The 26,054-nt window shown below is 41.3% G+C and overlaps 1 protein-coding gene across 4 annotated transcripts in view; it reads left to right on the top strand.

Annotated features, from left to right (window-relative positions):
* The first annotated feature begins 231 nt into the window (after positions 1 to 231).
* Positions 232 to 26,054, top strand: part of INO80D (INO80 complex subunit D) — a 44,979-nt gene continuing 19,156 nt past the window's right edge. For 2 of the 4 annotated variants that reach the window (XM_068685947.1, XM_068685946.1), the window contains exons 1-6: positions 913 to 2,033; positions 9,822 to 9,917; positions 10,024 to 10,270; positions 15,874 to 16,622; positions 19,487 to 19,595; positions 24,861 to 25,085. In XM_068685947.1, the coding sequence (XP_068542048.1) occupies positions 10,053 to 10,270; positions 15,874 to 16,622; positions 19,487 to 19,595; positions 24,861 to 25,085 (1,301 nt within the window). In that variant the 5' untranslated portion in view covers positions 913 to 2,033; positions 9,822 to 9,917; positions 10,024 to 10,052. Of the gene's footprint in view, positions 635 to 870; positions 890 to 912; positions 2,034 to 9,821; positions 9,918 to 10,023; positions 10,271 to 15,873; positions 16,623 to 19,486; positions 19,596 to 24,860; positions 25,086 to 26,054 lie in introns of those variants that run through there. The other 2 variants (XM_068685948.1, XM_068685949.1) reach the window with 2 other exon arrangements.

Below are 26,054 nucleotides of genomic sequence, written 5' to 3'. Positions count from 1 at the left end.
AAAATTACCATACCTTCTTTATTATTTTTTTTTCCCAGAAAGCTGATCTTATTTCGTTATAAAGAAAATTATTTCTTTAAGCCTCATGCCTTTGTATTTTATTTTTATTTTAAATAAAAAGTCATATAAATGATTTTAAAAAAAATTGTTTTTGGCCATTTGGCTCCCTCCCCCAAATTGACACTTTATAAAAACCTTCTGTACTTTTTTCCCCCTCCCTCTCTCCCTCTACTACCTCCAAGATGGTAGGAAAGTTGTTGTTTTGGAGGGCAGAGGAACCGCTCTCTGATGTTATGTCCTCTCGGTGCCTGTAGTGGTGCTGTAGGAGGCTGCTGGCTCTCTTCTTGAGCAGCCCCAGCAGCCCTGCCTTCTTTGCTGGAGAATATATTCAGGGATTCCCCTTAATAATCACCTACCCTCTGAGCACTTTGTAGTTTTAAAATAATAAAGAGCCCCCAAAGCTTCCTCCCCACAAAAAGCAGGATCTTCTCAGAGCCAGGGGGGCAGCAGCTCCTCAGCACAGAGCCCGAGCCCATTCCCAGTCCCTCTGCTGGGGAGGAAACTCTGATCTGTCAGCCCAACAGAGGGAAAGGGGGGAGAGGAGAGAGAGGAGAAAAAAAAAGCAGCTGGAAAGGTAAGCCAGGCCCGGCCTGCATCCCCGGGCTCGCGTAGCGCGGCAGGCGGTGCGAAGGGTACAGGGCGGGCGGGGAGGCGGGCTACGCGAGGCCGGGGCTCGGCCGGGGCGGGGTAGGCCGCAGCGGGGGGTGCGGGGAGCCGGGGGGGGTTCGCGGCTCTCGGGCGCCCAGAGGAGCCCCGGAGGGGGGTGAGACGGTGGCCGGGACCCAGCGGGAGGCTCGGGGCGCGGCGCTGCGGCGCCTTTGCCCGGGAGGTGAAGGGCGGCGGGGGAGAACGGGGGCGGGGGGGCGCTAGGCCTCAGCGCGGCGCGGCCTGGCCGCTCCGCTCCGCTCCCCGCCCCGCCGGGCCGGGCCGGGCCCCCCGCGCCGGGCCCCGGGCCCAAAGCGGGCCGAGCCCCGCCGCTGCCGGAGCCGGAGCCGGGCGGCCGGGGGGAAGGCGGCGGGGGCGCCGCGGCGGGGCCGCTTCCACCCCCCCCCCCCCAACCTCCGCGGGGCGGCGAAGGGGGGAGTGGGGGGGCGGCGGCGGGAGGGGCGCGGGCCAGGGGGGGCCGGGGGCGGCATTAATTTCCCAAAATGACTTTTAATGAGCGGCGGCGGCGGCGCGGGGGGGGATGGTGGTGGGGGGCACCCCTGCCCCCAGCCCGGTCCGGGGCCGCCGCGGCGGAGGCGGTGCCGGTCCCGCGGGGCGTGCGGGGCCGCGGCCTGGAAAGTTTCTCGGCGTTTTTGGGGTGCTCGCTCCCCCTCGGCGCCCCCGCCTCGGCGGCCGCGGGGATGCGCCGGGGGTGCCCCGGGACGCGGCCGCCGCCCCCCCCCCCCCCCGCCCGCCACCCCGTCCCCGTTGTGTCCCCTCGCCCCGGGTGGTTTCGCCCCGCAACTTTTTTGGGGGGGCTTTTTGGGGTTGGGGGAGGCCGTCAGAGTGCCTATAGTGCCCTCCCCCGGTGCTGTGCCCCCGTATCGGGGTACCCCCCAAAACCGGGGGTAAGGGCGGGGGGTGAGGGGCCAGCTCTGCCTCGCCTCCCTGCCCTGCCATGTGCCAGGGCTGGGGGCTGCCCCCGGCCTGCCCGGGGTCCCCTGGTCACCCCCAGCCCCACCAGGGCCGGTGGGTGTGAGTGGGCTGGGGGGACAGACCCCAGCCAAGGGAAGGGGCTCCCCTCAACAGCCAGGGCACAGTGGGACTCGGACTAAGGCCCCATCCCGTGTCCCCAAACGTGGCAAGGGGTCCCAGCGTGGATCGGGGCCCGGTCGGTCCTTGGGGCAGGTGTGGGGTTAGGAGTTGCCTTCTTGGTGCTGCTGCCGGGAGCTGGAAGTGAAAGGATGCTTTTTTTCAGGGAAAGGAACGTCTGGTAGTTGTGAAGTGAGCCCACTGGAAAGCCAGCCAACACGCTTCACCCAGCACAGGTGAAATAGTTCTGGTTTCTAATGCTGGAGATGTGTAGTTTGGATTAAATGTTCCTTAAAATGTCTTTTAGTTTAGAAGGCTAATTGCTTTGTACAAGTAACCTTGAATAAATTTGGGGAATGACAGCAACACTTAGCTTAAAGCCTTATATTACACCATCTGATTAAAATATGTAGATCTATAGTTAGTTCTAACTTTGTTACTTAACAACATATGATGAGGGTTTATTTTAAGGATGCTCTCAATTTTTGAGGATTGGTATACTTAAAATTGGCAAATTTAGGGCAGTGCATCATTCCCTTACAGCTGAGCGTCCTGTCCTGTGGGCACCGTTGTACTGTCAGAGCGTCATACTAAGACCTTACTGACCGGGCAGTGCTGATGATGGATAAACCCTAACACTAATGTTTTGCGTGTAGCTGTCACTCGCAGGCCAGTGACATTTTCACAGCCATCTTCAACCTTTATGTGATTTGTTTGTAATGTATACACATGTAAGATAAATTTAATTGTAAAGCTAAATTGTCTACAGAACGCAACCCTGAATTTACTTAGTAGGAGTAATTTTGATGTTTCAGTACTTCTATGATGAATGAATGAGTTTTATGTAGGGCCTGGTCCTACAGAGTTGCATGTACCATGCTCTCGCAGTATGGTAGATCCTCAGGAGGTACAAATTTATTGTAATACCATATTGAAACTTTGATAGCTTACAACTGCTAAAAGGCTGCTTTGTGAGGAGCTCTGCTGCTTTATTTTATTTATTGAGTATTCCCACTGAAGCAAGAATGATACTCTGGTATTGTGTGAAAATAAGTTTGTTTGTCTTTGCGCCATTGGGACTAGAAATGAGGCTAAGGCATTTTGTTTAACTTCATATGCAAGTGCAGGTTAGCTGTTATTTGAATAAATAAAAGACTTGGACTTATGGCTTTTTTTTTTTTTTTGTAAATTCAAGTACAGATGCAAGGTATACTGTGGTATGTTTCAGCCTCTAGTTTCTTTCTGGATCATGGTTTTGATATTTTGAGATAACATTTTAAAGTGCATTTTTTGTGATGTTGCAATTGCCTAAATGTTCCATTTATTGCCGTGTCTGAAGGCCTTCTTTCTGCAGCGCCAGTCTCTCTGGCAAATCCTGGTCTTGTTTATGGCCATGTTGAAATAAGCATGTTTCTGTGCAAGCATGAAAATCTGCCTGTGTGGATAGGACTGCAGGACTGGGGCCTTAGACCGTCAGGTCAAATAGAGAAATCCTTGTTCAAAAGACTTCCAGTGATATGGAACCAGTCTGAAGCCTTACTTAGATCAGGAATAACCATATTTAGGAAATGTTTTATTGAAATCTATAGGAGTGTGCTCCTAGCTATGGTTTTCAGTTACAAATCTTTCTACTGAGCATCTTTCCTCCCAAGAAATCCTTTGAAGTTTCTTAAATTCCTGCAGTCTTAAAAGCTTGTTGTTTTTCAGATTTTGGGCTGTCTTTGTCACATTTTATTTAAGGTACTATTTATCAGATGGGTGAATCAGGAGAAATTAACTTGCCTGCTGAAGTTCATTTTGTATGGGAAAACAAAAACAACAACCTGGTCAGTTTAGAATAGAAAGTGCCTTTCCCCCCTCCTTAGTTATGTTTTCTGCTGTTAATTGGAACTTGTTACCAGTCTATAAGTTATTTAGTTATTACTAGGAATAATACTAAAATTTAGTTCTGTGTTTATTGTATTATATTATGAAGCATAATTCATATTGTTGGTGTTGCTTAAAATGTAGGGCTGCTTTTCTGTTAATATATTGGATGTCCTTATGCAATATAAATTGCCTTTTTGCAGAGTAGAAGCTTTCTAAAAAGGCAGAATGAGGACGATTGTTGCTGCTTCTGCCTTCCTAGGTAGATTTTTACATGCAAAATTAGTCCAAAATATGATTCTAGGTGGCAACTAAAAATGTGTTGTACTATCTTATATGTTAAGTGCCCTGGTCTTGCAGGTAGATCTATTTGGGTACAGGCACACATATGCAATGCCTGTACTTGTGTGGGGCTCTTCAGAGGTCTTACTGAACAAGTATTTTCCTCTGGTTAATAAAATTGTCCCTTATAAACATCCATGTAGCTGACTTTGGTTGCTTCCAAGTGTTTTTTTGTCTCATTTGGGATGCTTTTACTAATAAGACTGTTTTGTTTCTAGAATTACAGCAGGCTTGGTTTGGTAGCTGAGCATGGTAGAGGTCTGAGTTGTTGAATGACCAGAGCTAAGCCAAAGTTATGGTTAGGTTGTAGGATGGGGACAGAAGTTACAGCTTTGTGGTGTTGATGTCGACCACAATTAGATGTGGTGTAACTTCTCTTGATAGAACAGAGCACTTCCCAGAGAGATGCTCATTGCCTGGTATGAAATGGAAAGGAAAAGGAGTATTTTTGCTTGCTTTCTTTCTTATATTTTTACTAGTACTGATGGGAAGGTTTTACAGTAAGGTAGCTTTAAATGTGTGTCTTTTTGTCATGATTTTTTATGGTCTCTGCTCATCTCTGAACGGATTAGATTGCATGTTGCCAAAACACCTTAAAATCCATATATTTACTGTTGGTCCCAGCAAAAGGGTCAGGCAAGTGGAACACAGGGAATTCATCTCTTGGTCAAATTGAAGAATTGGTAAAGCTACTATTTATGCTGCCTGTTTTTGTGGAAAAGCTGAGCTTCAGGGAGATCTGAGTTCTGCTTTCTAGCCTCAGGTTGATGGTTTTGGAAGCGTGTGCAGACAGTTGTACCTTGTCTGTGAAATCTCATGAACACACCAAGCAATATAGCATTAAATCTGCACTGGTGTTAGGAAATTCAAACCAACACAGTTAAGATGTCTTTAGTTGTGACTTTTATTTGGATGCAGTCTGTGAACCTCTAAGTTCTCCTCTTAATTATACATATTTTAACCACGGATGTGTAATTGTGTTGCAATTTACAACGCATTTGGGGATTCCATTGCCTAAATTTGGTCTCATTTAGGTTGAATGTCAAATTCTGAGCATACATTTAAGAGTGTGTCTAACCCACATGGTTTAAATTATTTTCTGCTCAGGGTTTTCTTGGGATTACTGATTGGGTTTTGGGACTGCAAATTTTCAGGCTTTCTAGTAGCCGTTAACTTATGTAAAATACCGATGATGAGGGTACCAAATTTCAGTATGACATGATACAGATACTCAGTATGATCTAGCAAAGATTTTTCCCCAAAGTTTGCTGTGACAGCATTTCCTGACCTCTCCAAAGGACTGTTTAACTGTTTGAGGAGTGGGTACGTGGCGTGCAGAGCTACAGCTTAGTTGTCTTGGAGTTGATGTGCGCTGCAAGGAAACCAATTACACCTCTTTGAGAGTGCTAAAAGCAGTTGGGAGCTGGCTTCTTCCAGTGCCTGGCAGCAGGCACTGACAGTTGCAGGTGTGTGCATGTGTGTGTTTAAGTCTTTTATTTCTCTTTCGCTGTCACGTTGCAAACCACTCCCTGTTGTCTTACAGGCCACCAGTGGCTGCACTCAGCAGGACAAGTAGCTCTGCTCAAAGTGGTGCTGTCACAGAGTGTGACTCTGCTTTGGGTCCTGCCTGTCCTTGCTGGAAAGCCTTACTAGGGCACTCAATTTGTTGCTCTTTACATGTGCAGATAGGGCTTTTACCACGGCAGGTAGATTCTCTTCCAGTCATCTGTTCAGGTATAAAAAGTGGGAGAAGGGGAGAAATTAATGTCATCAAATTACAAATGTTAGGGGTAAGGTTATAAGAACATAAGGAGTACCCTGCTGGGTAAGATCAGGGGTCGATCCTGCCTACTGTTCTGTCTTGGACAGTGGGACTAACTGATGCTATTTAGGGACAGTATGAAAACCCAGCTGCTTTTAATTTATTTATTTATTTATTTATTGTCCTCTTGATCCTCCAACATCTGTATTTATGAAATTAGGCATGCTGGCGAGTATATCATTGCCCATTTCCTTTAGTATCTGTCCCCATTGTCTGTGAACTTTTTGAACCTGCTGATGCTGTCTGCTTCCATAGCTTCTCATGACAGCAAGTTCAGCAGTTCACCACTTGTGAGTAGCAAAAATAAAGAAATATTTCTTAAATATATTTTGAGTCAATCTAGCTTTCTCAAGTGCCCCTAGTTCTAATGTTGTGTGATTTGGTACATGACTGCTCTGTATTCACCTTATCCCTTACCACTATCATGTTTTTCAGCATCACTCATGTCCTACCTACGTTATTTCGCAATGACAAGATGCTGGGTTCTCTTCTGTTCTTTGCATTGTTGCTTCAGACTCTCTAAATCATTTGTTTAGAACCAGTTTAAGGAAAATGTAGATTCCTCAAGAAGTAGCCTCTGGTTTCTCATTCATGAGTTGTGGCTTAAGCCAGTGTGAGCACATGCAGGCATGAATTGTGTTTGTTTTGAACCTCTTTGCAGCTTCAGCGTGGAGTGTAATTGCAAACCCCAAAACTACCTCCAAAAGGTTTTCTACCCTGATATTTTTGCAGCAAAGTACAGCTGCTTAAGCTTTTGATTTTTCCAGGGGAAGTCCATGTTTCCGTCATCTCTTACTGAATCCTGTGGGACAAAAATAATTTCTCCCCCACCCACTATTTAGCTAAGTGTAGTTTCAGTTCTCTTCAGTTAGGCGACATGTGCCTGTTCCATGCTTGTGCTACTTTTGTGTAGCAGCAAAAAGCTCTGTTAAGAACTCCTGTCTCTTTTGCTCAAAATAAAATACTACATCAGATTAAATCAGAATTGAGAGATTAAAAAGTCTTTGTTGTATTTGTGTGTGTATATGTATGTAGCATGGAACTAAATGAAAAGGCTCGTTTTAGGCATAGCATGAGTTCAGTCTCCGGCAGCGTGCCCGCACAGTGCTGCTGTCTTTTGGAGGTCTGTATAGGAGTCTGCCAATAAAGATATCATTGCAGTTTGAGAGAATTGCTGTAGTTTTTCTATATAACCCTGCCTGCCAGGTGTATCAGCTCTCTTTCTGTTCATTACTCTGTAGTTGCTCTGTTCGATTCCTATCAGGATTTTTAATATGGTTATATTTTTATGTGTATATATAGACCCCAAATACGTGCTTGAGCTCGTTGGTTTCCCTGAGGATTACTGTTAGTATTTTTGCTTAAATGTTTCATATGGCATCATACTTGTGTCCTGTATCTTTCTGACAAGTGAGATGGAAAATACTGCGCCTTCCTTGACACAGTCAAGTTAAGTGCAAAAATAAGACTTAATTGCAAGCTAAATCCAAAAATAAGACTGGGGGCACAAGAATAAATCCAGGATTATAGTGGCTGGGAACTGCAGTGTATTTTTCTTACAGAAACCTAACTTAGGAACCCCGGATATGTGTTTCTTGTTGTTTACTTTGGAACTGCTCTGAAAAACTCTTTTTTTGGTCTGTTTCTTGATAACCTTCAGGCAAGAAATATTGCTGGGTTGTGCAAAAGAGAAGGAGGTCATTGATCAATCTAAAAACTACAAAGCATAATAGCAGTAGCTTGAAAGGTGCTGGTAAATACAAGAGAAAGAGAGCAGCGTGTGAGTTACCCCATCTTTGCAAGACTCAGATGTTCTTTCCAGTTTTTCATCCTGTCCAGCATGTCACAAATACAAGCCTTGGGTATCTGTTGAGAGCAGCAAACTCCAGAGCAAAAGACTTGTCAGTTGCACTCTGTGTAAGACATGCAAGTGGTTGAGACCCATTTGATTACTCTCTCTACCATAGTAATGGAGAGAGCTGTTTGTCAAGCGTTTGGGACCCAAACCCAGGTCACCACCTATTGCTAGGCTGTGGGATTTCTTTTCTTTCACATAGTTGCTAGTATGGTAAATATGTTGTGAAGGGCCATACTCCAATGATCAGTTTTAAACTTATGCACTCTGCTCCTTCCTGTGCTCCCCTGCATCAAGGGAAAGGTGATAGGAACTGTTTTTGATATCTGTGCTTGTGTTTTGGCTGTTTGGTGTAAACAAAGTGTTAGGCCCCTGCCCTGGAGTGTGGAAAGGGAACCGTGTATGAAGAGGAAACATGGGACGATCCTAGTTAATGTCAAATGATTAATCAGGTCGCTGGCGTTCATGCCACCTATGTTTTGTGGCAAGTCTCCAATCTGCATGCTGTATGTGCTGCATGTGTACTTGTAAAACTATTTAAATAATTGTTAAGTGTGTCTTTGAATTTTTAGTGCTTCTGTCCTGGCTGTACAGCTAGATGAGTGCTAATGGAAGTGTCAGCTTTATGCAGTTTACTGCTAGAGGTACATTAGGGTGTTTGGTTTTGTCGTAGTGACTTCAAGTACCACAGCATTTGGGGATCCAGGAAAGTTACTTTTTGTTTTCTCAAGGGGTTTCTATGCAGTGGGGAGAGAAGTCCTGTTCCTTCACCAGAGGAAGTGGGATCTTTTCTGTAAAGGCCATAGGTTCCCTTCCCTTGCCATTTGGGGCCTTGGGAATAACTAAGTCAGTTGAGGTGGTAATCTGTACGTTTGTCCCATGTCATTTACTACATATTTCCTGAATATCATCTCTATGTATGTTCCTTTGCTTGGTATATAATGCGTATGGAACTGAACTGTACTGAACACACCATCTTCGAGAGTTTATTCCTGTGCTTCAGGATGGCCTTCCTGAGTAAGAGCTGCCTTTTGCTGGCTAAGCTGGCTCTAGCAAAGGAGCTGCAGGTTGTGTGTACTGTTAAATATTCCTTGATGCTGCTTTTTTTTTTTTTTTTTTTTTTTTTTTTTTTTTTTTTCTGTGTGTGTGTGTGTTTAAAAAAAAATTGATTGCTAAAGACTGCATAGTGGTGGAAAATCACAGAATTATAAGGGTTGGAAGGGACCTCCAGAGATCATTGGGTCCAACCCCCCTGCCAAAGCAGGTTCCTTAGAGTAGGTTGCCCAGGTAGGTGACCAGATGGGCCTTGAATATCTCCAGAGGAGACTCCACAACCTCCCTTCCCTCCTAGGGAAGATGCTCCAGGCCCTGTATCATCGTTGTGGCCCTCCGCTGGACTCTTTCCAGGAGATCCCTGTGAAGAGTACCTTAAGTTTTCATGAATTTGGTATTTCATTGCACTGTGGGAATCTGTTTTGGGGCAATGATGAAGAAAACGGCCTCCTGCTGAAATGACATTTCAGCCTTCCTGGGGTCAATGGGAGTAATCATTAAGGGCAGCATTTACGTAAAACAAGCACAATAAGGTAGGTGAAGCTCTGAAGGATTGTGATGACCTTGGGAAGGACTTTATACTGATGCTTGCAAAAGTTTGTGCAACTTTAAGATGTGAAGTCTGTTCACCAGGTGTGATAAAGACAGATTAAAAAGAAAAAATCTTGCACTGCATGATAAAATGTGTATTTGGTAGAGCAAAGATACTTAAATAAAAACCTTTCTGTGATCAAATGAGTTAATGTTGTGCCAGCATTCAACATGATTCCTGAATACAGGTAATCTAATTTGTTGCTTAACCTTTTTCAATTTGTAACTCCTAATCATTTACTGGTAGATGAGTGGAGGTTTTTTTGGCAGGTTTAAGCAAGGTGATGGTAAACTTTTTTTTCTTCAATAATTTCCTTTTACAGTTTCCAGAGATCTGTGACTGCTAGTTGAAAACTATTGTGCTAATGAATTTGGTTTATTGGATGCTACCTGAATCACAGGTTAAGTGGCTGCTTCTAGCCACTCACTTATTAAGCAGGATGATCCTATCTGTTGTATTCTGACTGACTTTGACCTTTTTGATGTTTTCCGTAGACAATCTGCTTCATCTTGATTCATCATCATTCCAGGATAGTGGTGTCCTTGGGGCTCTCTCTTAACATTGATATGATACAGAAGATTTAAAATCAGGTATTGTTTTGGGTCCCTCCTTCCCACCAACATGAAATACACAATGTATAACTGAATGCATTTCCTTTTCCTTACGTGATTTTTCTTAATATTTTGGTTCTTTCAGCTGATGTTCACAAGGAATAGAGTCACGTGATGTATGAAGGCAAACACATACACTTCTCTGAGGTTGACAATAAGCCCTTGTGCTCGTATAGCCCCAAACTGTGCAAGCAGAGGCGACTTAACGGCTACGCCTTCTGTATCAGACACGTTCTGGAGGACAAGACTGCCCCCTTCAAGCAATGTGAATATGTGGCCAAGTATAACAGCCAACGCTGCACCAACCCCATCCCCAAATCTGAGGATCGTAGGTGAGTGGCGGTTGCCTGTCTGCAATGTGGGAAGTGGCTGGGCTGTAGGCATGAGCTTCCTTTTACGACTGTGCCTGGTTTCAGGATAAGGGAGGAACTGGCCTGAGTGAATTGAATTCCAGGATGTTTCTTTGAGGGTTTTGTTGTAAGACCAGTAAACTTTATTTTATTTTCAGTGGGCATCAAGTACACAAAGGAGGCAGTAACTTACTCCCAAGGAATGTACTCCCAAGTTTTCAGAAGAGTTTATTGCTTCGCTCAAACTCACTATAAATTGTGGATCAAACCTGCTACACAATATCTGCAGATCTAACTAATTTGCCATGTCACTCACAGTATGTGCTCTTAAAAGGGCCCACTTGTTTGGCCAGCTGTGGCAAAAGCACACTTTCAACTCCTTTTTCAGGATAAACAGTTGAAAACGCATACCTTCTGGGCTTAGGGAGCAGTGACACACAGGGACGAAAGCAGAATTACAGTTCAGCGATCTTGCTTTAGTACGGATCTGTGGTGGTTTATTACTGGAATAAAATACATACTGCTTGATAACAATCAGCCAACTGCGAAAGTGCTGTTTGCTCCCTTTCTTCTCTGCTTCCTATCGTTCTCTCCCTCTCCCTGCCCAAATGAAGATGCCTGAGGTACCCACATATTAAATGGCTTGCGAGAGATAATGCTTGAAGATGTTGGAGAGCTGAGAATTCAAACAAGTTTTCCTAAATTGCAGCCCATAGTGTATCCACGAGGGCTTTTTTTCTTGCTCTTTAAGACTTCTTGAAGGCAAATCTCATTGGTGCTGCTTGGGGTGAAATAGCAGAATTTTTCTGATCTTGGCTCGTAAATATGACTTTAAATTTTCAGTCAGTTATTTTAGTCAGTTCATTACAGGTTTTGCCAGTACCACAGTATTTAATTAATGTGTTTTTTAACTACCTGAGGTTTATTCTGTTACAAACACATTTTTTTTTTAAACTAAAATGTAAACAAAATATGCCAAAAAAGAACCAAACCACTCTTCACTGACCTTTCACATTATTAGCTGCCATTCACTAACCTTTTGCATTATTAGCAGCGTTCCCACTGTGCCCTACATATAACTTCTTTCTCGGCTCACAGCTCCCTCTCTTGTCTGAAATAACAGTTGGACTGTGCTCTAAATTAACTTGCACTTCACCTGCCATTTCAGTTGAGGAGACTGATGAAGTGAGAAAAAAAACATGAATGTTTGTCAAAAGCTGTAGGGCAAATGCTCAAATGGCACAAGATGAATAACTTTAAGCTGTAATTTGACAGTCGGTGACTGTTTCTTTGCTTCTGTACAATTGCGGCACTTTGGAAGTAAGCTTGTAAAAATGATCATAGAAATTGTTAGAGCAAATATGCTGTAATTTCTGATGTAAGAACGGACTCAGAGTTGCTGTTTACAAGAATTCATACTTAAATACAATAGAAATGATAATACTTAATGACACTTTTTAGGTCTCATGTGTTCCCATGGAATTTGAGATTTTTCTTTACACCTTGAATCGAGTTCACACTTTGTTCTTTTTGATTTTTCTCAAGTTAAAGTGAAGTGTGGTCATGACATCTGGTGTATGTTATATTAGAATAATTCAACTGCATGTCGAGTGTCACATTACAGTACTTGAAGAGGACAGCAGGTGTCTGAAGGAGAAAATAAACTTTTAATTTCAAATGAGAGGATGTGATAGTTTGAAAGAATATTTTAAAAGACTGCTTCTCAGGGCAGAGTTTAGTTTTAACAATAAAACTTGATGAATGCTAGTGATAAGACTGCGCCTGCTCCAAGCATTTTTTTTTTTTTTTTGGCAGGCGAACCTGTATCTGTTTCTTAGGAGACTTTTTTCACACTCTGTTCAATATAAAAATGTTTGTCTGAGTTCTTCACTCTCAGCTTTTAATTTTCTGTGTACAAATTTTCTGTCAGATGGTCATTTTGTCAGTTTCAGACATGTAACTACATGATCAGAAGCAGACTGTAGGATGTTCTGACAGCTATCTTCCTATATATCTTTAAAGATTATGAAAAGTAAAAAGTCTTAACAGGTTTCATGCATTATATGCCAAAAACCTCAGTCTTACCACAGATAATTAAAAATAATTATTCCTTGACCCTGGACAAATGAGATGTCACTAACCACGATGATGTTTAATATTCTGTTGTATTATTAGATTTCTTATTAACCATTAACATTCTAGAAATTAAATCTATTAATAGTGCATGACTTCATTGCCAAATTTGAAGTCTAGTTTCTCTATTCACTATTTTGTTTTGGAAGAACATATACTAACATGGGCTGTGAATCTGCGTTTCCTCATTTTTTCTTGTTCAAATACATGCATAGATAATAAAGTTCAGCTTATTTTTTTATTATAGAGTTGTTATACTTTAGGTAGGTTAAACATAATTTTATCTGTCTTCTTTCAAGTGAGTGTAAATATTTTGTTAACATGCAAGCTACTCTCCAGTTTGATTAGATCTTCCTTGAAATAAGTGGCCAAACCCAACACAAATCTGGGATGTACTGTGAAGCATGATGCAGGTGTAGGTAGAAAACCTTGCTTTCTGGATTCTTAACTTCCCCATAATGTGGGGCACTGTCCAGAAGCTGCCTTCATGGCCCATCACCTTTTGTGGGCTTTGCATTACGATGGTTTTAATGGATATCAACCCACTGCTCTTGCAGTACCTTTTGACTGTATTTGACCTTACCTGTGTTGGAATAGGTGCCTTTAGCGCTGAATAAGGAATGGGTAGAAACTATATTAGGTACTCAGCATGGTGCTGTCAGCTGAGAATAACTCACTGGCAGGTTACAGAAAGGACAAATTGTGCCACTATGGCAGCTCACCAGCACTGGCTCTGTGCAGGGCCAGCTTCGCCTTCCTGGGCTTCCAGCTCAAATCTTCCAGCTCAAATCCACATGGAAAGCACTGTGCTACTTCCAGGATCTATTCCGTCTTCCCAGTAGTCTGTATGCTACAGAGCATGAGCTGTTTCCCTGGCATTGCCTCCGATCCAAAGAACTTCCTGCATCAACTCAGCTGGCTCTTGGCTGCTTCCAGCAGAGCCACTTGACATCTGCACCAGGCTCTGCAGCACCACATAAAGCCAGAGCCAGTTTGGGTCAGGGCCAGCTAAAGAGCTGCCTTGGAGCCTGCAGGAGAGGGATGTAATTCAGTGTGTGTGCCCACCTGGCTCCACGTGGGACCAGCCAGAGTCTGGCAAGGCCAAGGTGGAGTTGGTCCCTGTAAATGATGCCTAGCCAAAGCTGCTTGCATGTAGAGCTACCCAGAGAAGACTCAGTCCCCATTTCTTCCTGCTCCTTTTAGTCCGGTGGGCAAAGTGTATCAGTCTCCGTTATGCTGGAAAACGGGGAATTGATGCAGAGCCAAATCAGTGGGTACTGGAGTCTGCAAGTGTGTGATCTGTATTTTCCTTATGCTGTAGTCCAGTATCTATGGATTTGCGTCCAGGGGTGATGCCTGTGTAAGATACTGTTGGCTTTCAGTAATGTGGCATGGTCAGTTGTAAGAACCAAAGCTTTATTCTCTGTTGTATAAAAATGATCCTGTTAGAGTTGAACAAACAAGCAAAACACATAACTGCCCAAAACTCAGAGAAGGATGATAAACTAATTACCTTTTCATGGGTTTATTCACCTTTTCTATATTTTACTTTCTTCTTGGTTTTCACGGTTTTACCTTCTCACTCCTGCACAAACACAGCATGGAGATATTTAAATTCTGAACAATATAAAGGAAACATTCAAATTGAGCAACACTCTTTTATCAGATTAAGGGAAAAAATCCATTGTGCTTTTCTTGTCTGTTTGTTGTTTTTCTTCTGTCGTACTGAAAGTGCTATTCTAACTGATCTCAGTCTTGCTCAAAGAAAATATTAAGAAAATGCTTAATTTTAATTACGTGAATATTGTTGTTGAATTCAATGGAAGTTTTATTGAGCCCTCATTACAGAATTTAATTTTTAAAAGTGCACCTCTTGGTATGACCGTACAGTATTCTAGTCTGTTCCAATAAGAACTCCATTCTTTGCTGGCTTTCAGCTTGTCTCATTTAGATACATTTATTACTTACAACTTAATGTAATGAAGAAATCATTTAGATAATAACATGTAGTAGTGTTTTTCAGCCTTTTTTGATTTTTGAAAAACTTACGGGTGTGGATCCTTCAAGAAACTACATATATGGAGACTGTTAAAGAGCATATCAGAATTTGCTTTTTCTTTTTTACCTTTTATGGACCCTTTGGAAGCAGTTCATGCATTGCTTCTTTAGGAGTGGGATGACAAATTGAAAGTTACTAATCTGAAGTGTTATAACTTTTGCGGAGTTGATTTGGGCTTCTGTGTTATTTTTTTTTCCTCCATTAAGACTAGGAAAAATTTATTTTTTATTTAGTTGTTCCACAAAACTTAGTTTTCTCAGATCATGTTCTACTCTACTCTACTCTACTCGGAATACTTACATGGATATTCCCTTATCCTGTCCATAAATACCATGATATAGACATCAGTCTTTCCTCATATCTTTGTTTCCAACTGTAAGTTGCAGGCTGTAAATAGGATCCTGCAAGGGCAGAAGCCTGGTTGCTGAGGGCATTCTACAGAGGCAGGAAAAGGATCAGATTGTGATCATTGTATTTGTAACACCCGCTTGTTTTAACCAGACAAAAAATGTTTACTTCTTAGTATGTTATCTGAGTCTATAAATTGTAACAAACTATTAAAGGCTTTCCTTTTTTTTTTTTTTAAAAAAAAAAAAAATTATATTAAAAGATTTTTGTATTAGAGAAGCTTGAAGTCTGTGTTTGTGGATTGTGTGTATACATACTCCTGGCATTTTGTAAACATTTTCCAAGAACAGAGAATTTCTTTTAAACTGAATTTTTATTTGAAGAACATTCAGCTAATCCTCTGGCTACAAAATTGTTACGTTAAATTACTATAACAGGGCTTAATATTTAAGCTGCTTGCTCACTAAGAGCAAGTAGTGACCCTTCTCAAGAAGGTATCTCCAGCGAGATTGTCCCTGTGTGAAACTGCTCCCTGCTACAACTGGGATTCATAAGAATGATGTGGATGTTGATGAAAATGCTAACAACTTCCAATGAAAGGACAGCCAAATGAAAGAAGTATTCTTCCCTGTACTCTTTCATAGGAGCTTTTGAAATGGTTCTGTATGATCAGAATTAATGACTTGAGTTCTTACCGTGTTTGTATCAGGCCGTTTGTTTTGTTCACTTTGTTTTGTGAGTATTTACCCTATTAGAGAGTAAATATTTTGCGTATAGTGTGTGAATCTCCTATAATGAATAACCAGTGAATGCTTCTATATCTTAAGATTTCAACTTGTCACTTGTAAAAGTTTATTTTCAGCTATAGGTTGGGAACACCACAATTATCTGTTGTTTTAGAAGTGATTGTGTACATTTTTTATAAAATCCTTTGTGTTTTGATTAATTTTTCATGTTGTATGTGGGTTTCCCCTTAGTGGACTGTTTTCTTCAGGTTTTCCTTACAAGAACTGAATTAAGAACTGTCTGCTTTTCCTTTTCAAAGGTACTGCAACAGCCACCTGCAGGTACTTGGCTTTATACCGAAAAAGGAGAGGAAGAAAAAGAATGATCCCATAGAGGAGGTGAAGGTCAGGCATCAGATGGATACTATGGCCTTCAGTCTGACAGTGCCCACCTTGGCCTTGAAGATGCCCAATGGGCTGGATGGGATGTCCCTCTCCCCTCCAGGGGCTAGGCTTCCTCTCCACTACCTGGAGGCAGAACTAGAAGACCCCTTTGCTTTCAACGAGGAGGATGATGACCTAAAGAAAGGGGCAACGGTGAGGAAAAAGTTGCAGAGCAAGTTGGCTCAAAACCGGCAGCGCCAGAGAGAGACAGAGATTTTAAAAGTTCGCCAAGAGCACTTTAGCCCCCTTCCTGCACCTTTGCAGCAGCAGCCTCTGCAGCAGCAGCACTCCCATCTGCCACCTTCATCAGCTTCGTTAAAGCCGACAGGGCTACCGCAGGGCTTAGTCTGCAAGTCACCTCAACCTCCGAACACCAGCCTACCAATGCAGGGAGTGGCACCCACCACACACACTATAGCACAAGCCCGGCAGTTGTCTAACAAGAGACCTCTGCCCCTCCTGCCACCTGCTAGGGCTCCGGTCACGGACCCTCCGAGGACTGATCGGGTCCTAATGAAAGCCACAGCCTTCTCTCCGCACTCATCCTGCATGAGCCGGCTACAGAGACTGGTGAAACTGTGCACTCGAAAACAGCAGCTGGACACTGATCTGTTTCCACATCTAGGTGGGTAGATAATAAATGCACTGCCTCTCTTTATTTTTTTTTAAACCTGAAACCAAAACACAAAAGAGGAATGTATTCCTAGCTCCGTCCTGCTTTCACATGTGGTCCTTATGAAATAAACCTGAACTCTTGATGTTTTCTTTAGCCCTGTTCTCTATGAAGGGAATGCCTGGACCTATCATATATGATTTATGATATTTTAATTGTTTGTTCTTCTTAATGTTCTGTTAACTGTTTGAGAAATCAAGCTGAGGTATAGAAAAACATTGCTTAATGACATAGGCACTGTATAGACAGTTTGCAACTGCAGTAGTAAAAGTGTAGCGCAGACTGTGCTTACATGGGTAGACAAGGTTAGATTGAATGTTAGATATATGACAAGTGCAGATTACAAAATAAGTGCAAGTAAAAGTATGGAGATTGGCCCATCATTCTGTGCAGATCTAAATTTCTGGTTAATGTGGCTAGGAAAATTGGAGCACAGGAGAGTTTCTATTGACTGGGCCTGTTCATATGTGGAACTTGGCTAACAAAAGCCCAAGGCTGTCTTTGTGCCAGGCAGGAAAGCAGTGCCGTTACACAGGTAATTGGAGAGGTGGAGTCTTGTCTGCATATCAGTGCAGAAATAGTCTCCTCCTTCCTTATTATCTGGAAACCATGCTAATCAATTGCTGCTTGCAAAATTGTAAGTGGAAATAGCCAACCTGCTGCTGTGGCTGTAGTGCTCTATGAAGCTTCAAAAAAGGCAGCCGACCTTAGGGCTTATTTGTCTGACTATGAATGCAGACTTAGGTACACCTAGCCGTCCTTAACGTCTCCCTCATTCTCCGAAGTTACCATACTTTTCTGCTTAGTTTTACATTTTATTTTCCTAACAAGTTAAATGTTGATAGGAAAAAGGGAAATAGAGGTCAGTGTGTGATATTAGAGCAGGAATGCCATTTATGATGCGTTTGTGGGTGTTGATATATTTTTTTTTAAGACTTCAAATAAGTTGGAAGTACTTCATATCACATCTAATTTCATTGCAAACATCTGTAATTTTTGCTATTTCAATTAACCTTTTTTAATTTGCAGTTAAGATCTGCACTTTGGCACTCATGGGATAGCTTGACTATTTGTTTAGAAGATAATTAGCATCCCATAGCATTCTCTAAAGGACATTGTTCTTCAGAAATCCTGTATGATGGTCCTCTGTGTAATGCAGGTCTTCTGTGGAATGGCAACTCACTTTCAAGTGTCACAGACCCAAATAGCTTAAAAAGTGACCTGTGTCTTGAGAAAGATCACTTTCTGCATTTAACGTTTTACGTTCTCGAGCGATGTTTGCACTGAATGGAATATGTTTTCCCAAAAAAAAGAGGCTTAGTAGAAAAATGGATTAGACCTAAAAATGTAGAGTTATGCAAATAGCATGCTACAATAAATGTGAAAATGAATATATATGCTTTGAACACTCATATCTGGCAAAGTAACAGAATTCATGTATTAAACAAGGCAGACCAGGAAAATATATGTTGCTTCCTCACAATATGCCTTAATATTAAAGACTAGTTAGGCCAGTTCAGAAAATTTTAGGATTTGTTTAATGATGGAGTAGCACTAGAGATGGCTGCACAGAATCTTCAAAGAGATGCACTCAGTTTTAAGTGTACTTGCTATTAGAGGCGTGTTACTGGATAGTAATGTAGCTGCAGTCTTCAGTACTTCATATTACTGAAAAACAGGGTTTCTGACATTTCTGATCAGTGTTCGTGTCTCTATGTTGGAGGAGCTCCTGATGATTGTTTTCAATGTGTATGTATGTCTCTAACTTGGAAAGTAAGTGACCAAGTACTGATGTGTTTCCCAAATTGAAAGCATCTGACTTCAGAATTGTCACACATAGAGATATTTGTTTTATTTTCAGCAAAAATTCTTCTCCTTAATTCTGTCCAAATTGCTGCTTCATTTTCAAGGAGCACACAAGGAAGTGAAAAAGCAATAACGATGGCTTGTAAATGTGGCTACAGGATTTTTATCCCATCAACGGCAAGAGATTGCCAAGAGTATCGTTGGATGTGGGGGAAAGAGAGTAGGAAAAAATGCAAAAGATGATGCTTCAGCTAAAATTTTACACCTGAGAATTTAACAGGAAAGTCAGAAACAGAGTTCAGTTAGTTTGTCTAACAGAGGTTCCTGGTGCATACAATGAGTTGGTCCTACTGTATCATCATTAAGCAAAAGCATGCCGCTCTGTAAAAGTGCCTATGTTCACATATCTTTATAGTTTTCTTTTCCTGCTAATATATGCATTTGCAAGCAATTACAAAGACTGAGCAGAGGAACGTCCTGCATAGCTCCTTATCCCTCTCTGTCCTTGCTGCTCTGTCTTAGTTTTCCTATTCTCTAAGTGTTTTGGCACAGAGCAGTGGTCAGAATATAAACAGAAATGGAATTGACCTATTTAGATCATATAGCGTTAAAAATTACCAGGCTGTCAGTTCTTCGTGGCAGGGACTTCTCTCTTACCTCATCTCTAAAGATTCCATGTGCTTGCTACAGAAGCTGTAATATTTTCTGTAGGCAAGAAAGCTAGTGATTTTGCTTTCACTGCTTATGGCCAAAAAGAATTTTAAAAGGAAAACTTAAATTTGGAAAAAATAATAATAATAATAAAAAAAAAAACAGTGCATGCCATTTGCATACCACAGTGAAGCTGCTACAATAACTTTCCAGTGTAATTGATGAAGTTATATGTTTAATGAAGCATAATTCTGTTTGCAACTATACTACACATCTGTCCTTTATGCCATAGGTTGCTCAGAGAGTTGTGTGAGGTGGATACGCTTTTCATCCAGCTTTCATGTTTTCAATTCTCTTAGGGCTGGATTGGTCTGAAGACAGTGGAGAGGAGTTCGAGGATTCAGAGCAAACCTCCCCTTACCAGGTTGCATGGTCTATCCGAGAAAGCCTCGGCTATGAAAGACATGAGTGAGTATGATTCTTCAGTATTCATGTTGGCCTTGATGCAGTAAATCATGAAAATGTGAGCTTTACTGTGTGTGGAGGCACTGGACCCTAAGCACTTGTTTAAGTCCTTTGCTGAGACAAAGGATTGTTTGAATCATTTATTTGTAAGAGCTGCAAAACAGCTTTCTATCTTCAGTCCCAGCTTTCACCTAACTTAGAGACCTTTGTGCAGTCTGCTATTAGGATACACCAGGAAAAAATTTCAAGGTTATTTGCCTAAATTTAATTGAGTGTATTGAAGTTTATTCATGAACTTGTGTTCCTCGCTGAGTAGAGATGTTTCCTGAATTGTAACTATGTGGGGGGAGTTGTGCTTGGTTTGTCGTAAACCTGCTGTATTTTACTTATTACTCCTTATGGTAATTGGGTAGGATATTTGCTTTAATGTGTCTTTTTTTTTTAAGGGCATAGTATTTCTTTTATTAATTAATAAGTGTTGAATAAACCTTTGTCAAATATTTCGGAGCACTGCAAGGAAGTGATGTGACTGAAGGGATAAACAGAGCAAGTATTAGCAGCTGATGTGGAAAGACTTGCAGTGTTATAATTATTCTGATAAACCATGAGACTTACACCAGGATATGATAATACATGTCTCTATTAATGTAAATTTAAAGGTGCAAAGTTAAAGCAAATCATCCTGAGCATGGTATTGTAAAGAAACTGATAACGAAAGGTAATTGGGATCTCAGTAAGGTTTGACTGTAGTTTCTATAACAGGGTTCTCTTTCCCTGCGTAAATGGACTTTCTGATAGCACATCTCTCTTCCATTTGTTTAGTCTTTAAATATCACAGTTAAGTAACATTTAACATCATTATTCTCATGATTAACTGGAAATCCTGAAACTCACCAGAACTTCTAGCCATCTCTAAAGATTGTCCACAAGGTGAACAAGAGAGCTGTATCTCGGTTAACAAGACAGGTACCGAGATAGTAAGTACTGAGAGCCTTTAGCGAATCAAAGCTTAGTAGCAGGGTGTAGATTTTTAACTTTTCTTCTTTAGAAGAAAGGATTTCTGCAGTTATGAAAAAACACTGGTTTTAGGGAATCAGTAGTCAGAGAGTGAACTCCTACAAACATTATTTGTACTTAAAAGGTAACTTTTGAACCAAAATGTTTTGGGAAAACATGAACAAAATTTTCAGTTCATCTTTTAAATCACGGATAATTTTCAAAGCAGATATATCTATCAAATGACTCCCTTACACTCTTTTCTCTTTGACATTTGATCTGGTTCTTCCACAGATCCCTCTTTTTTTTCATCAACTTCTAAAGGTCATCTGTGTGTGTTTTGTCTTCTATTTGTCTTAACTTCCTTTGAATTCTTCCTTGTTTTCACATACTGATACCTTGTCTTGACATTTTCTGTTCCATTCCAGCATTTTATGCATTTCAATTAAACACTTTATTAACTGATCACGATGGATACATTTTTGTATAGTACTAGCTGCTTTTGTGCTTCAATCAGTCTGCCCAGTATTAGCTCTTCAGCAGCTTTCCTAGTTTTGTTTATGAATAAACACAGATGTGTTCACTTGACGCTAGCCTTTTAAAACTTTTATTTCTATTCTACAAGCTTATGTAGAGGATGTTATTACCTGAAATGTTTTACTTCGACATTTTTGCACTATAGTCTGTCCACTGCTGAAGATGAATTAGTTCAAACTATTTCTTTGGATATTTACTTACTGTTTTCCATAGCAAAGCTGGTTAAAAGATAGTTGGTTTTTCACTTGTGTCTGCTCTTGCGGTCCTTTTCCCTTTGACTCCGCAGAAGATAGCAGGAGGGATGCTTCTCAGAGCAGATTAGAAGAAGAAAGCGAACAGCTCATTTCTGCATTATCGGACAGGTTGTTTTCAGCATTTTTGGTTGGGTGATAATGGGCAGAATCCTCTGACTTCTTGTTGAACTTATGCGATACCGTAGTGGCTCCTAAACTCTCAGAAAACCCCCAGACTGGTTTAAAATTAATGCTAAAACAAACAGGAATATGTTTTGAGTACGCTTGCCTTCTGGCCCTTTTAATCTATAAAACTCATACTGTTGCCATCATCTGTGGAAACACAGGCCAAACGCTTGCTTTCACTCTTCTTGCCTTCAATATTTTATTTTTTTAAAAAAAAGGGTTCCTTGGAGGCACACGCGGGCGTTTCAGTGGGAGCGACGGCACAGGGCTGGCCGCAGGCAGTGGGCCGGCGGGGACGCTGGCATCAGTGGGGGAATGAGACTTATTCCCTGCAGCCAGAGAGGAGGGTGCCCCCCAGGTGATTCCAGCACAGGGTCTTATAGCTCAGAAAGTACTGGAAAACAAACAGCTTTAAAGGAAAGCCTGCTCTCCTGCTCCCCTGACGGCGCTGTCACCATGCCCGCCTGCTCGCTCTACCCTTTTGCTGCGTTGTGCTGCCTTTGTTTTCTTCATGAAGTCAGCAAGAACTCCCTTGATGTTTACACGCGACAGCCTTAAAGGGAAGGGTTGTGAAGAAGCTTTTTGGATTATTTATCAGATCATTTGCATGCATTTTGAGTTTTCTTTTAAGAAATGAAATGCCACACGTTAAATTGTACTTCAAAAATTATATATGCCCCTTAAGAGAATAGGCTAAATAGAAGTTGGTAAACTTGTTTATAAACAGACGGCAGTAAAAAGTATCTTTCGGTTTCAATACTTGCCTAGGACAAAAAAAAAAAAAAGTGTCATTGTGCTATTTTTAGGTCTCTTTGAACCTGCAAATAAATATGTTTTGGTTAACCTAACTGGCCTGGAAACAAAATTCAGAATAGACTTCTAGAAGCTGTTAGTCTTGAAATAAATCCTTGTTTGTTGCAAGCACGATTTTTTTCTGTCTTGCATATATATCTTAATCTTGCTTTTTAAAATGATCTCATAAATTTCAGTTCAAAACGCATTAAAATACCGTGACTTCTGTCTATTTCAATGAGAGGCAGGTCAGAGGTCTCAAATTTGCATTGAAAAACACCTTTCCCTCAAAAAATGAAACACTTTTTTGCTAAGGAATATTCCTTTCTTAATTACAAATTAACTTTTATAACCATATTTTAAATTAATATGTCTGCAAAGTTCTTTAAGTAATTTGTCCCAGAGCAGATAGCAAAACATTTAAGACCCTAGACCTATCTATGTGTAACTGACCCCGTCCATATTTTTGCTTTCTTTTAATACATTAAAAGAAGGAAAACCTTTATAAATAGTACATAATTAAACTTTTCTAATCAGGCTGTGGGTTTTTGATGTTGTTGTTTTCCCAGTAGGCATTTTTTCCTAAGAGAGCTTAAAAGTGTATTTTCTTTTCTTCTTCAATATTTTAAATATTGCATACGTTAAATACTTTTAACAGGTTGTTTACTGCTTAGCATTTTATTCCAGAGGTTAATTACTTGCAATTTGCGTTTCTTGAAAATAATCTGTAATCTATTTTAACAGGCAAAATATAAAGTATGGTTGGCTTTACATAAAACTTTTTTAAAAAAAAAAAAAAGTGTGTTTATGCCCAGGCAGTGTTTGCTCATGTGGAGTTTTTGTGGGCAATCTTTTTTAAATAGATTCTTAAATTTAGCCTGCATGTGTATGGAATAAGATTTTCCACAAAGGAAAGTAGGTCTTACTCATATTGCCTTTCAGGGACAGCTGTTTTGTCTGCTTTTCTGGATCTTAGTTTATTTACTAAATATCGCAGCTGGTATTTTGCATCCTTCTGCTATCAGCCAGTTGTGGTCTGCCTTGCCGTGTGCAGGTTTGGATGTCAGTTCACTCGGTCACACCAGCCAAGCCCTGCAGTATGAACCTTAGGAGGATTGGATTTGTTTCATTTGTTTGGATGTGTTTTCTCGCCCCTGCCCTCCCGTTGTTTTACAGATGGGAAAGTTAGCAAAACATTCCTCATTTCTATAAGAAAAAACTTAAAGGAAGAACTGAACAAAGTCTGCCTTGCTTAGCCTCAGCTCACTCCGTTGCTCTGGGAACAAGAGCATCCTTCTGCAAACGGGTGCTTGGTGTGTAGGACTGCTTGGCAGCTTCAGGGACCCTGCTGTTTTAACAAGTCCCAGTGATAATTTCATTCTTTTTGCTGATTTTTTTTTTTTTTTTTTTTTTACGAACATGTTGACATGGTTTTGATAGCCTTGTTGATATGTGCCTGGACATTCAGAAAGCCAAGATAAATGGGAAAGGCTTTCTGAAGCAAACAGAGTGGGACCAGTCCTCCTTCTGATCATTGCTTAGCACTGGTCTGATTTTTTCCTCAGTAACTTTGGAATTAAACATTAATTACTTCTCTGTGGCTCTAGGATAAGTCAACTTTAACCTTGGAGCAAGGGGAAAGCTGCATCAACTGTCTTAAAATCTCCTTAGAGAGTAGTCACTGGTACTTAAATCACTCTTCCCTCACTTTTTTTTTTTTTTTTTAACTGTCTCAGAAACAGTTTGGTGGAATTACGGGGACTTTGGTCCCATTTGGGTGTTGTCCCCTACATCATTTTTGCAGTTGAGTGTGATGGGACTGGTATATCAGTCCAGGTTCATTTGACTATGAAAGTTGCAGGGCTGAGTTTGATAAAATTGAGAGATGCTTTCTGCACACTTCTTAAGAAGAAGGCTGAAGTAACTCCATTACAGCTGTGGGCATGTCATTGGTATATATCTAGTGTGAGAAGGAGTGAGCATGTAGAGCCTCACGCTGGCTGTATGAGTGTATTTTGGTTTAGAAGGGAAAACACTGCCTGGCAAAGTAAGAGGAATTGGAAAAGGTAAAGGTCAGCAGTTTTGGTACTTGTTAGAATTTGACTATCATCTCCACATGACCTTTCTTCAATAAATTTCCACTACGTAGTTCCCCACCCTTATCTTCTCCATTAATTGCACTTTGATTTAAGAGTTTGTCTCATTTGCTGAGACATTTACAGTAAATAAAGGTTAACAGTATAGATTTTTTTTTGAACAGCAGGCTCCAGACATTTAAATGTGTCAGACTTGATGATAAATTGATGTAATCTCTAATAATGACATACTAAGAAGGGTAAGTACCTTTAGAATTCAAAAAGGATCTTGCTCTTACCTTTTCTCAAGCATCCCTGCTTCATACCAGCCTGTGTATGTCTGTGGGACTAGAAGATGGACACCAACTTGAAGTTCTATTAAACTGACAAATCAACTTCCTTAAAAAAAAATACTTAAAGCCCATCTGTTTTTATTTCCCCTCCTCCAGGTCCAATGATGACAATGCAGATGACAGGAGTTCCAGGGTGACCAGACTTTGCACTTACTTTCAGCAGAAATACAAGCACCTCTGCCGCCTGGAGCGGGCAGAATCCCGTCAGAAGAAATGCCGGCACACACTTCGGAAAGCCTTGCTGCAGGCGGCCAGCAGAGAGCCGGAGCGTGCTGGGCAACTCATACAAGAGCTCCGGAGAGCGACCTGTGCTCGTACCAGGTTAGACCTTCCTGTGTGACTGCAGTAAGCCAGGGTCAGGGCAAGACGAAGATGGGCAGAGTATCTAGCAGCTGAAATGCTGAACTGTGAAACTGGTAGGCATGCACAAGGAAGAACAGCCATGGCATATAAATGCCTGCCTGCAGGGTAAAATAAACATGGCATATAGTATTTTCCGTGCAGACAGGCATTTTTCAGCTTTTTGTTCTAAAATGTGGATTGTTTGTTCAGTTGTAGCTGGGCCTGACTTCTGAAATGTCATGAGAGAAGTTAGCGTCCTGCTAAAATTTATCGTTGTTAGTTAATCTATGTATTTTGGCTAGCTACAAATATCTGGTACTTTAATAAGTCCAGTTCTTTAGAGCGTGACCAGTCTGGTTCTTTAGTTCCCTGCTTCAATAGGTTTCTTTTTTTCAGACAGAATTGTTTTTTTTGTGTTTGTTTTGTTTTTTATGAAGTCAATACTTCCTCTTAATTCTCTTCCCAGCAAATCAAACTTAAACTGATGCCTTTTGTTAGATTTAACTCAATCTAACATTAAATGAAACTCTGCAACAAAATAAGTATCTTCTAACAACTCTGAAGGTTACCTTCTGTGGGAATTCTTTCTAGATAATGTCAACATCCCTCCAGCTCTCAGCGTACTGAGAGTTGGTTGATTCATATGTGTACAGAGACAGAGTAAGTCTGAACTCTGGTGTTACGTCTTGGGTGCCAGCAGTTTCCTTTGGTTTTCTGGTTTTGCTCTACAGAGTGTGTGACTATGGAGGTGGGGAGAGCTGACATGAGAGGCAGGCAGGGTGCTGAGAGTATATTCTGATCATGGGATGCTCTCGTTGCTGAACAGTGGGCTGTAGTTTGTGGCAGGTGGAGGGTTTATTGCTGGGGAAGTGGAGTGATGCTGGGAGAGCTGCTCAGAGGTGTAATGTAGAGGTACATGACTAGTTTATGAAGATGCATAAAAGTCTA

This window comes from Anas acuta, chromosome 6, assembly GCF_963932015.1.
Source record: "Anas acuta chromosome 6, bAnaAcu1.1, whole genome shotgun sequence".
Lineage (NCBI taxonomy): Eukaryota > Metazoa > Chordata > Aves > Anseriformes > Anatidae > Anas > Anas acuta.
The sequence above is the reverse complement of the archived record's forward strand: the minus strand, read 5'-3'. Positions and strand labels throughout refer to the sequence as shown.